At 42.7% G+C, this 13,096-nt stretch overlaps 2 protein-coding genes across 21 annotated transcripts in view; one reads left to right on the forward strand and one right to left on the reverse strand.

Moving 5' to 3' along the window:
- Nucleotides 1-13,096, forward strand: part of LOC110837355 (uncharacterized) — a 75,709-nt gene that overhangs the window by 2,655 nt on the left and 59,958 nt on the right. For 15 of the 20 annotated variants that reach the window (XM_087358280.1, XM_087358290.1, XM_087358297.1 and 12 more), the window contains exons 1-2: nucleotides 9,789-9,929; nucleotides 10,972-11,200. Coding sequence is in view for 2 of the 20 variants with exons in the window: in XM_087358300.1 (XP_087214426.1) it covers nucleotides 2,835-2,871; nucleotides 6,719-6,812; nucleotides 9,695-9,929; nucleotides 10,972-11,007 (402 nt within the window). In the remaining 18 variants the exon portion in view is untranslated. Of the gene's footprint in view, nucleotides 1-1,674; nucleotides 1,908-2,729; nucleotides 2,872-6,716; nucleotides 6,813-9,694; nucleotides 9,930-10,971; nucleotides 11,201-11,978; nucleotides 12,166-13,096 lie in introns of those variants that run through there. The other 5 variants (XM_087358282.1, XM_087358301.1, XR_015537733.1 and 2 more) reach the window with 4 other exon arrangements.
- LOC147872233 (uncharacterized) lies at nucleotides 2,871-6,719 on the reverse strand. The gene is made up of 2 exons (XM_087358272.1): nucleotides 5,086-6,719; nucleotides 2,871-4,311 (listed from the first exon to the last, which is right to left on the reverse strand). The coding sequence occupies exons 1-2, from the start codon at nucleotides 5,378-5,380 to the stop codon at nucleotides 3,224-3,226; spliced, it is 1,383 nt and encodes a 460-aa protein (XP_087214398.1). The 5' UTR covers nucleotides 5,381-6,719; the 3' UTR covers nucleotides 2,871-3,223.

The following is a 13,096-nucleotide window of genomic DNA, read 5'->3' on the forward strand; positions in this document are numbered from 1 at the left end:
ATTTTGTAATGGATAAACTGTAGGTCCATACATTGACATTGGACATATGTAAATAAAAGACTTTTATGCTAGAATTTGTTGGCCATGTGCAGGGAGCAGAAGTAATTCACCACATGGAAAGGTAGTAAGTGTTGGTTTGTTAGCTGAAACAGAACTTGTTTATATAAAGTGAAGCTTGTTTATTTGTAAATATATATAAACTGATATGAATGTGTTGTAAGTAACAGATGTAATTTACTGTAACATGTAAATATATATGTGACTTAAATTTGATGGTGACATGACACTTCCGATAATGTAACTGCAACTTAGCTCACACCATTAAAATTAATGTACAATTTTAGAAAACAGTGAAGTTAACTGCCAGTAATCTCACAGTTTTGATCCATATGGAACATGACTTATCTATATTAGGAAATATTAAAATTAGTATATTCTGCTTTGTCTCAAATAATAACAGCAGTGACATTTATGATAGATATTGCAAATTAACTTTTACTATGAAAAATAGATTCCAGTAAATAATAAAATATTTTTAATTGATCAGATTTCATCTAATGCTTTTATAAGAAGCTTGGAAATTTAATTGGTTTTATTATGCAACTTTCTATACAAACAAGGGTATTTAAAAAACACACCGGAATAAAAACCAGTACAGAGTGATATATGTATACCTGTATCTGTAAGGTCCATGTTAATATTTTCTTATCTCCTCCTCAAACTTCATGAAAGTCAGAAAAGTTCCCCTTTCAAAACTTTTTTAGTAATCCATTTTATATTAAATGTAGGCGCGTGCGTGCCTACACACACACACACACATATATATCACATGTGCATAGCCCATTCTAGGCAGTAATATTTAATTAGCAATATGAAGAATTGGAGGCATCACAGAGTTTCATTCTTAAGGAAAATCCCTCACTGCCAACTATTCACCTTGAATCCTAGTAGTACATATGTGAAACTTTAAAAACTATGTCCTTTCCACTAACACAGAAAGTTGGCTCAGTGACACATAACATATGTATGCTTTATTCTAATGTACGCTAGGTGGTTGGCTGTGCTATTAGGGCTTCTGTGGATAGAAATTTAAAGCAGGATATAATCACTACCTATCATTTTTGTGCATGTTCATTTTTCATGAGAACCCCTCACCTTCACTCGAAATATTTAATCTTGATATTCACTCTTCAGAATAGTTTTCTGCTTTGTCTTCCACATCTGTATCTGAAACTTCTTTCACTCATATTGCCCCTTCTTCATGTGGACCACCTGGTGATGAATTATAATGATGAAAAGAGTAAAAAAAATTGTATGTCACTATGCCATACCAAGAACTTGACTTCATTATGTATGCTTTCTTTTTCATGTTAATTTTTTATTCTACCAAACACTAATGTATCAATTAAGGTTATGTCTTCCATTAAATGCATTTTCTTTATCATGTTCATTTTCTACTCACAACACTACTACTTCTGCTACTCAGCAAAAGCCACCTTCAGCCTTCTTCCCTGTTCTCTTCTATTTCAAATTCACATATTTCTCACCCTGCGATTTAACTGACGTATAGAAACGAGCAGCAGATTTTGCTAACGGCCATGTAGATTCTGGTCCTCATTTTACTAAAACATGATGCATTTTTGTTTTCCTTTCTCTAAGGTTACGCTGTCTTAGTTTCAGGTGTCCTCAAATCTAAGGAGTCAACACTAGACCCACGTCTGTGTACTGAGAGGACTGTGTGGACGGGACCTGTTCTTGTTTTGAGACTTGGGGACTGCAATCGCTGGCAATGGACACACGTAAATTTACAGATCTTTTGGTGTTAGAGTTTGCCGGCCATGCATCATGCATGCAAGACAGACAGACAGACAGAATGAGGAAGAAGGAGGAACCCCGAAGCACATGAAGTGAGTAGAATTAGGTATTGTGTTGGTTTGTTAGTGCTGATAGATTATAAGTGACCTGTTAATCTGTACGTGTGTGTTGCCAGTTGTGTTTGTACACATAGTTTTCATTGCTTAAACATGCCGGGAGCTGTTACCAGCCCAATATCATAACATCCTGTACCTTGTTAAGTTACACGAACACTTCATCAGAAATCAACAAGTACTAAGCTCAGTGCCACGTTGTCCTGTTGGAAATCGTGGCATGCTTCCAAGGACCGTATACAATGTAACGAACCTGCATTTTTTACACGAGTGTCTAGACAGTCGCTTTTTGACCGCATCCACGATCATTATGGATGAAATTTGAGGAACAATAGTACATTCTTTTAACTGATACGCATTCTGGAGTGTCGCGGATTTGTAGCCGTGTCGTAAACCAAAGCTTTGTACTCTGAAAGGTGGCAATTAAGCCAGAACATCCATTCACATAGGTCTATGATAAATATAAATGGAGAGCCAAGCTTCATATACCTCAAAGAAATCTACCCTAATATTTTGAGGGACATCAGTCAGCCTAATCCTTCCCTTGGATTATACAATTAGCATAGTAACAATATTAATCTAGTCTCTTCCCTCTCTAACCTATTGAGAATATGTTACAGTGATAAGAGAATTTAATTTGGGTCGATATATTCCAGTATTTGGCCGACAGCGTAGGGCTCTGACTATGTTTTATGAAGATTTCTGTTTTCCGGGTTGTTGCGCCAAGAAGAATGGTAGATGTTTACCAATGTTTCAGAGGGGTAGCGGTGCTCTCTGGAATGCTTCCAGAGTCCTCGAAGAGCGTGAATGAGGGTCTTCCATTACCGGCTCATGTGAAGTCCATCTTCCCTGTTGAAGTTATCGGGATGTAATTGAATCTCGATGGCTTCCCTGATTATCTGATTTATGTGGTTGTCACCAGTCTCCTCCACAGCACTGATCTGTAAATGAAAGATTCAAATGCTTGTTAAGAATATAACCACTAGGAACATGAGAAACGCACGCAATCACAGTCACAGAACAAGTTTATTTCTTCATCTGCTTCCATTGATCTTCATTCTGCCAGTCTCACACAAATCTCACAGGAAGTACTGCAGAAGATAATCGCGGAACACTTGAAATCTAAAGTTAAAACATGTCAGTAAGAGTCGCAGTACTTCTTCACTTCTCCATCGTATTCCTTTCCTTCCTCTTCGTCTTCCTCCCCTTTTCCTTCTACTTCTTACTCTTCTGCTGCTGCCAGTCGTGCTGCCCCGCTGGTGGTGCTTCTGCTGGAGCCACGTATGCTCCCCTACTCATGCTGCGTGTGTTTCAGCCACTTGTTCTCCCCCGCTGGTGGTATTTGTGATGCAGCGACTTGTTTGCCCCCGCTGGCGGTGCTTGTGATGCAGCCACTTGTTTGCCCCCGGTGGTGGTGCCTGTGATGCAGCCACTTGTTCTCCCTCGCTGGTGGTGTTTGTGATGCAGCGACTTGTTTGCCCCCGCTGGCGGTGCTTGTGATCTAGCCACTTGTTTGCCCCCGCTGGCGGTGCCTGTGATGCAGCCACTTGTATGCCCCCGCTGGCGGTGCCTGTGATGCAGCCACTTGTTCTCCCCCACTGGCGGTGCTTGTGATGCAGCCACTTGTTCTCCCCCGCTGGTGGTGCCTGTGATGCAGCCACTTGTTTGCCCCCGCTGGCGGTGCTTGTGATGCAGCCACTTGTTCTCCCCCGCTGGTGGTGCCTGTGATGCAGCCACTTGTTCTCCCCCGCTGGCAGTGCTTGTGATGCAGCCACTTGTTCTCCCTCGCTGGTGGTGCCTGTGATGCAGCCACTTGTTTGCCCCCGCTGGTGGTGCTTGTGATGCAGCCACTTGTTCTCCCCCGTTGGTGGTGGTGCTTGTGATGCAGCCACTTGTTTGCCCCCGCTGGTGGTGCCTGTGATGCAGCCACTTGTTCTCCCCCGCTGGTGGTGCTTGTGATGCAGCCACTTGTTTGCCCCCGCTGGTGGTGCTTGTGATGCAGCCACTTGTTCTCCCTTGCTGGTGGTGCCTGTGATGCAGCCACTTGTTCTCCCCCGCTGGCGGTGCTTGTGATGCAGCCATTTGTTCTCCCCCGCTGGTGGTGCCTGTGATGCAGCCACTTGTTCTCCCCCGCTGGTGGTGCCTGTGATGCAGCCACTTGTTCTCCCCCGTTGGTGGTGCTTGTGATGCAGCCACTTGTTCTCCCCCGCTGGTGGTGCCTGTGATGCAGCCACTTGTTTGCCCCCGCTGGCGGTGCTTGTGTTGCAGCCACTTGTTCGTCCCCGCTGGTGGTGCTTGTGTGGCAGCCACTTGTTTTCCCCCGTTGGTGGTGGTTGTGATGCAACCACTTGTGCTCCCCCGCTGCTGCTGCCGTTGCTGCTACCTACAAGAGATCTGAATTAATTGTTTGAGGAACAGCAGTCATTCTAATCAACCCCCTCCCCTTGCATTATTAATTTAGCACGGTGACATAATTTTAATCTAATCTCATCCCTCTCTATCCTATTGAGGATTTGTTACAGTGATGAGAGAATTTGATTTCTTCTTCTCAAGCTCTACAGTCCACTGTGAACTTTGGCTTCCTACACAATTCCTCCCCAGGCATGACGATCCTTAGCTACAGTGTGCCAGTTTTTAATTCCCATAATTTTCAAATCTATTTCATCTTTCCACTTTTTACGTGGCCTGCCTCTCTTTCTTACTCCTTCCATATTTGTTGACATAATATATTTTTTGGCATTTGTTCATTCTCCATTCTTACAATGTTCCTGTACCATCTCAGTCTGAAAGATTTGATAACTTTTACAATATCTTCACCTTCTAATATATACTCTATCTCCTTATTCATTTTTATTCTCCGGTTTACTCCTTCCTTTGTGTGGCCATCAGTTTTCCTAATAAATTTTATTTTGATTATTCTAAGGGCTTTCATTTCATCAGCCGTCGTTGTCCAAGTTTGTGACCCATAGCTCAAGATAGGATATTCATTTTTGTCTTTCTTGACAGAAGTTTAGATCTAAAAAGTATAATATGTGCATAATATGCACAGTTTGCTAACATGATTTTATTATGGATGTCTTCCTTCAATTTATTGTCATTATTTATTACTGAACCCGAATATGTAAAAAAATATGAACGCCTTAAGTATTACTATCACCTATTGGCAGATTCTGAAGATCTCTTCCTGCTAATAATGTGAACATTTTCAAATATTCAGTTTTCTCTTCATTTATTTCTAATCCCATTTTCTTTCCTTCGCCTTCTAATGCAACTGCCCTTTCTTTCAGTCGTGGTATATTTCTTGCAGTTAGTACAATGTCATCAGCATAGGCACATATTTGTTTGGATTTGTATACAATATTTCCTTTTTCAACAGTTCCTTCTAAGACTATATTTAGTGCTATATTAAATAGTGTTGCTGATGGTGCATCACCCTCTCTTACACCGACCATTGTATTAAATGGCCTACTACTTTTACTGTTGTCTTAACTTTCGATGTGTTACCTTGTAAACTCATTTTCACTAGTCTTATTTTCTTTTCTTGTATACCATAATGTTCTAAGGCTGTAAGCAGTTGATTTCTGTGTATTCTATCAAAAGCTTGTCTAATGTCAATAAATATGTGTAAATTCGTATTATATTCATAGCTCTTTTCCATCGTCTGTCTCATTACAAATATTTGATCAATAGTACTGCTGTCAGGTCTGAATCCACATTGGTAGTTGCCTATTATCTCTTCAATATATACATGAAGTCTTTTGGGTATAATATTTGTTAAGATTTTGTATGTTACATTTGAATGGGTAATCCCTCTGTAATTACTACATTACATTTTATCTCTTTTTTTAAAAATTGGACATGTAAGACCTTCTTTCCATTCTGATGGCATTCTTTCTTTCTTTTTTTCCCCCATATCATATTTATTAACTAATGTATTCTTGCTAACAGAACTTGGCTTCCTTGTTCTATTAATTCTGCAGTAATAGAGTCCTTCCCCGGAGCCTTGTTATTTTACAATTATATTATTCATTCCTACTTTTACTTAATACATGTTGGTTTATTCAACAAAAGGCTGAGCTATTAAATATTTACTATCTCTATTATTTATTTCATTACTCTCATCTTATTTATTTTAGAGCTCTTCAAAATACTCAGCCCATCTATCTAAAATTTCCTTTTCACCTCCTATTAATTTACCTTGCTTATCCTTACATGCATTGAGTTTTGGTTGATTGCCTATTTTTATATTTAAAATTTACCTATAAAAATTTTCTATTTTAATTTTGAGAATTGAGTTGTTCTATTGTTTGTAATTGTTCTTTCCTCATTTCTCTTTTCTTCTTCCTACATATTGTATTGGCTTCCCTTCTGTAGTTGTTATATATTTCACAGTTTGATCTTGTTTGATGTTGTAACATTATTTTTCTAGCTTCATTTTTCTATCATTGCCAAACCAATCTGCATTTCTTCCTTGTTTCTCTATTCCTATAATGTCAGTTGCAGATTGTTTGATTTTATTCCATTCTAGTTCCACATTTTCTTCCTCATCATTTTCATTGTCCAAGACAACACGCTGTGATTAAGAGAATTGATATGTGTCGATATATTCCAGTATTTGGCCGGAAGGATAGGAGTCTGACAGTGTTTTATGTGGTTATCTCCGGTCTCCTCGGTAACTCCCATCTGTAAATAAAAGATTCGAACGCTTGTTAGGAACATAACCACTAGGCACGTGAGAACCACATGCAATCACAGTCACACGATAAGTTTCTTTCTTCTTCTCTTTCCAGTGGTCTTCTTGCTGCCGATATTGACACAAATCTCACGGAAGGTGCTGCAAAAGATAATCAGGAAAGACTTAAGATCTACAGTTGAAATTCAGCGGTAAGTGTCGCAGTACTTCTTCACTTCTCCCTCCTCTTCGTTTGTTTCTTCTTCTTCTCCTTCCTCCTCTTTTCCTTCTTATCTTCTTCCTCCTCCTACTCCTCCTTCTTCTTCATTTGTTCAGTCCTCAGTTCTAATTCTTCTTGAAACTAATAATTTCATAATCAGTGTCGTAATTCATTCTTATGTGCTGCTTTTGTTTAGCTGTGTTCTTGGCGTCCATCACACTCTAAGTACATGATCTCAAGGCACTTAATAGCCTGACACACACCCAGACAGACAGTGATGAATGGGACTGTGATCTTTTGTGAATCGTGAGTGAAAGCGGTAGATGACTGGCAGTATGCCACATTGTGCTAATACAGTTTAATTGAGTAATTGAAGAGCTGTGGCGTATGCTTGCAACAGTGAAGAAAGTGTTTATTCTCACCACATTGACGCAGTTGTTCATGATTTGTGGCAGGAATGGGACGTGCTCCTGTCTAGCCACTGGCTGGGAGAGTATTCGGGAATACCACAGTGAAGTGGTCAGATAAATCTCGAGTCATGTTACGGATAAGGAAGAAGTTGAATATCAAGATTCCTTTACTTCCACTTTCATCGAAAAGACTGTGGTAAGACTGGACAATATGTGCAGCTGGCACTGCAGAGCAAACTTGCTAACGAATTGAGGGCCCACAACAATGCTGTCTCAGGTTGGAGGTTCAGGAAAGTGTTGTTTACGGCTGATTAATGATTAATAGAATGAAACATGTGGCTACAGCTAAGCTGTACCCCACGGTAGTTAATTGAAGACTGCCGATCACGGGGAAATACGATGGCAATGGGATTTCTGGTCGCAGACGCAATCTAGCTACTGTGCAACTGGCTACCAACAAACATCAATCTACGTCACAAACCAAACTACCAACTAATATCTACAAGAGCACTAACCATCATTACTCAACCATAACTACAAACCCACAATCACTACCATCAGGGCTATGAATCGATCTACTTGATACAATCAATACACTACTTGTGAGACCAGAAATCTCATTGAGCAGTTTTGCACGTAAGAGTGAAATTAAATGTAGTCCGGCACTAGCGATGTCTGTGGAGGCGTATGCATCCAATTATGTAATGTCCCTGTCTTTTCGGTTTCACCCCGCAGTGAGCGAAATCATTTAGGCTATTCATAATATCTCGTATATGCAATTGATGGACCTAATTTTGGTCACGTTTATGATAGTGGATGAGAAATTGCTAAGATTTAGGTGCCAGAGGGTATCATTGGTGGCATAGTAACTTAGGAAACGAGACGGAGAGGGAGAGTCGTGTGAAAAGTGTAATACCGCATTGTGGGCGTAATGTCTCACCAAACAAAAAAATTATCAGTTCTGTTTGGAAGAGTAGAGAAAGGCAACCTAGAAGAAGAATAACCAGCAGGTAGTGGCCATCACTATTCTACTGAAATAAAGTTGTAGCTGCCCTTGTTACCTGCGTTGGATTTGCCAGATATCTCGTGTTTAAGAGAAGGTAATGGATGTACAGAACTTGCCTGAGTCGGCATGTCACGCAACATCTTGGAAATGAGATTGAGAACAGTCTCAAAGTTCTGAGTTGGCCAACTGAAGCAACGGGAGGGTCGGCCAAGTGGGAGATATACCCGATGAACCCTTTCCCTCAAGCGGCCAATAAACGATGCCCGCGTGCAGTGTCTCCTGACAAGGTATTCAAGAGGACATTGGGAGCTGAATGCCATGACTTGACTTAGGAGGAGTGCGTGGGCAAAAATAGCGTGACAGGGAAATTGTGACCGCTGCCACTCAGCAAATGTTCTGTTGCGTGATTGGGTTATGGGAGTGTTGAAGCACGGGACATGAACACAGACACACACACACACAACACAGTCTTCTGACACGTTCTCTCTTCAGTATTGTCGACAAATTTCTTGTGATCTCTCCTATTCTGTCATCTCTCCACTTGTACGTTCAATACTCTCCTCTGTTTTAGTCTGTCTGCTTCCATCTTCTCCTCTCTGCAGCATCTATGTGATATTCTGTCTCTTCACGTGTCCTCCTCTGTCTTCTGTAAACTACGTAACACGTCACGTCTCATCTTCTGTTGAATCTATCTCCTGCCATCTCTGCAGTCACCTCTGTTACGCGTCCTGTATTCTCTCCTCTTCCAAGTTCCATCTTGTGCCTTATCCTGTCCTATCCCTGCTCTCTTCTTTCTTCTCCCTCCTGTTCTCTCTCACCTTGCCTCTCCTTTCCTCCTCTGTTCTGTTCCCTGATTCTGCCTTGAGTCCACTTGCATCTTCTCTTCTCATTTCTTGAGTTCTCTCATATTAAGACTTCATTGCTTTCTTCATGTGTTGTCCGTTGTCTCCTACTATTTGCCGCCCCTGTCGTCTTTGCTCATGACCCAGGGGGTAACTCAGTGACTTTTGTGACTTTGTTATGGACTGGACGACCAGGGGGTTCAATCCCAGACAGGGCAGAGGATTCCTCCTCTAGCCCCTGCGTCCAGGCTGTCTCTGGGTCCCACCCGTCCCCACAAGCACTTGCATGGCGTATAGTGGGACAGCTTCATTTATGTTCTCTCCTCTTCTCTTTTCTCTTCCCGTCCATTCGCTGCACTGTTCCTTATGCTTCTGTTTTTCTCTTCCTAATTTCTAATTTCTCTTCTCCTCTCTGTACCCTTCTCTTCCATCTTGTTTTCTCCAGTGTTTTCTTCTTCTTCCCCTTTTCTCTTCTTATTTCTTCTTCTCCTCCTCCATTCTCTCTCCTCTTTCTGGTCTTGTCTTGTTTTTTAAGGTGTGGGGAGACTTGAAATCCTTTCAGACTCATTTCCACTTCTGGTGAAGTGACCACTGTTTCTGTCTCTCGTTCTTCCAGGAAATGGAGCATTCTTCATTCCTACTTGCAGTTGAGCCATTTCGTGTGGAGTGTGGATACTGACTTCACCATTCTAGTTTTGCCGCGTTCCAGGGTTCCCTGTTGGACAATACCGTGTTGCACCAAGTGGGACAACCCCTTACTTGCGTTGCCCGCCCCCCACGACGAGGACGTACTAGAATGGACTTGGGGGGCAGCAGATTTTGCCTCTAGTTGTCCTTCACACAGACAGCAAGTAATCATCTTTCAGATTATGTTATTTCAGGAATTTACTGTTACTTCACATTTTTCGCTTGATTCGGTTTGTGGATGCACACGTGCACCAGTGTCCTGTTTAGCCAATGAAGGATGCCTCTTCACATGAAAACATTTCAAGTTGAACTAGGAGCCCGTTGCAGACCTAACTGATTTTACGTGCCAGCTATATGAAAGAAAATCCACGAAGAAGAAGTTTGCAACTTCCAGATTTTCAGAAATGCATAGACAGCCTGCATTGTGATGGAAACAATCTGTGAAGTGTGCCTATGCGTTTTCGTGGACATTAACTGATGCATCATTCATTGTTACACCCCCTCGCCACGGTGAGGCACAGGACATTGAGGGGGGGATATGAATTCCTTGTCCGTCTTCAGGAACAGAGGATTCCATATCCGAAATAAAGGGCACATGTTGGAACCCCTCCCAATGCCGATACTGCTCTAACGTGCTTCAACCGAGAGTCGACTCATTGCCTCTAGGGCCTGAGTCGGAATGACGGTCTGAGCTCATGAAGAACAATAAGAGCATCTTTTGGAATACCAGTCCACGTCTCTTCATTTCACCACATCCTTCCCATCAGTTCTCCAGATAGGGATGTTTAGCTATGTGCAATTAAGTTCCTAAGGATATATGTTCTCCCTCCCTCTGCCCCCCCCACACCCCCACCTTGGCCCCTGGGAATCCTGTCTTGAGTCGACTCTCCGGAAGCCTGTGCAGTTGATGTGAAATAATAGGAGAGCCTTTCATGAATAAGGAGAGTAAAATCCTGCCTCCGCAATCACTGTTCAGTTGCATCCTTGGGACTTCTCAGTATGCATTTGTTGGCACATCCTTTGTGCATTCCTGTACCTCTTCGCAGCTTCCTCTCCTGCCAATGTCTGACCCCCCTCACCCCGTGATTTAACTAACATATAGAAACGAGCAGCAGATTTTGCTAACGGCCATGTAGATTCTGGTCCTGATTTTACTAAAACATGATGCATTTTTGTTTTCCTTTCTCTAAGGTTACGCTGTCTTAGTTTCAGGTGTCCTCAAATCTAAGGAGTCAACACTAGACCCACGTCTGTGTACTGAGAGAACTGTGCGGACGGGACCTGCGCTTGTTTTGAGACTTGGGGACTGCGATCGCTGGCAATGGACACACGTAAATTTACAGATCTTTTGGTGTTAGAGTTTGCCGGCCATGCATCATGCATGCAAGACAGACAGACAGAATGAGGAAGAAGGAGGAACCCCGAAGCACATGAAGTGAGTAGAATTAGGTATTGTGTTGGTTTGTTAGTGCTGATAGATTATAAGTGACCTGTTAATCTGTACGTGTGTGTTGCCAGTTGTGTTTGTACACATAGTTTTCATTGCTTAAACATGCCGGGAGCTGTTACTAGCCCAATATCATAACATCCTGTACCTTGTTAAGTTACGCGAACACTTCATCAGAAATCAACAAGTACTAAGCTCAGTGCCACGTTGTCCTGTTGGAAATCGTGGCATGCTTCCAAGGACCGTATACAATGTAACGAACCTGCATTTTTTACACGAGTGTCTAGACAGTCGCTTTTTGACTGCATCCACGATCATTATGGACGAAATTTGAGGAACGATAGTACATTCTTTTAACTGATACGCATTCTGGAGTGTCGCGGATTTGTAGCCGTGTCGTAAACCAAAGCTTTGTACTCTGAAAGCTGGCAATTAAGCCAGAACATCCATCCACATAGGTCTATGATAAATATAAATGGAGAGCCAAGCTTCATATACCTCAAAGAAATCTACCCTAATATTTTGAGGGACATCAGTCAGCCTAATCCTTCCCTTGGATTATACAATTAGCATAGTAACAATATTAATCTAGTCTCTTCCTTCTCTAACCTATTGAGAATATGTTACAGTGATAAGAGAATTTGATTTGTGTCGATATATTCCAGTATTTGGCCGACAGCGTAGGACTCTGACTATGTTTTATGAAGATTTCTGTTTTCCGGGTTGTTGCGCCAAGTAGAATGGTAGATGTTTACCAATGTTTCAGAGGGGGAAGCGGTGCTCTCTGGAATGCTTCCGGAGTCCTCGAAGAGCGTGAATGAGGGTCTTCCATTACCGGCTCATGTGAAGTCCATCTTCCCTGTTGAAGTTATCGGGATGTAATTGAATCTCGATGGCTTCCCTGATTATCTGATTTATGTGGTTGTCACCAGTCTCCTCCACAGCACTGATCTGTAAATGAAAGATTCAAATGCTTGTTAAGAATATAACCATTAGGAACATGAGAAACGCACGCAATCACAGTCACAGAACAAGTTTATTTCTTCATCTGCTTCCATTGATCTTCATTCTGCCACTCTCACACAAATCTCACAGGAAGAACTGCAGAAGATAATCTCGGAACACTTGAAATCTAGAGTTGAAACAAGTCAGTAAAAATCGCAGTACTTCTTCACTTCTCCGTTGTCTTCCTTTACTTCTTCTTCGTCTTCCTCCCCTTTTCCTTCTACTTCTTACTCTTCTGCTGCTGCCACTCGTGCTCCCCCAATGGTGGTGTTTTTGCTGCAGCGACTTGTGCTGCCCCGCTGGTGGTGCTTCTGCTGGAGCCACTTATGTTCCCCTACTCGTGCTGCGTGTGTTTCAGCCACTTGTTCTCCCCCGCTGGTGGTGCTTGTGATGCAGCCACTTGTTCTCTCCCGCTGGTGGTGATTTTGCTGCAGCGACTTGTGCTGCCCCGCTGGTGGTGCTTCTGCTGGAGCCACTTATGCTCCCCTACTCGTGCTGTGTGTGTTTCAGCCACTTGTTCTCCCCCGCTGGTGGTGTTTGTGATGCAGTGACTTGTTTGCCCCCGCTGGCGGTGCTTGTGATGCAGCCACTTGTTTGCCCCCGCTGGTGGTGCTTGTGTTGCAGCCACTTGTTTGCCCCCGCTGGTGGTCCTTGTGATGCAGTCACTTGTTCTCCCCCGCTGGTGGTGCCTGTGATGCAGCCACTTGTTTGCCCCCGCTGGCGGTGCTTGTGATGCAGCCACTTGTTCTCCCCCGCTGGTGGTGCCTGTGATGCAGCCACTTGTTCTCCCCCGCTGGTGGTGCTTGTGATGCAGCCACTTGTTTGCCCCCGCTGGCGGTGCTTGTGATGCAGCCACTTGTTCTCCCCCGCTGGTGGTGC

This window comes from Zootermopsis nevadensis, unplaced genomic scaffold, assembly GCF_977971745.1.
Source record: "Zootermopsis nevadensis isolate Lab colony 2312 unplaced genomic scaffold, Znev_1.0 Znev_ptg000029l, whole genome shotgun sequence".
In the NCBI taxonomy this organism is placed as follows: Eukaryota; Metazoa; Arthropoda; class Insecta; order Blattodea; family Termopsidae; genus Zootermopsis; species Zootermopsis nevadensis.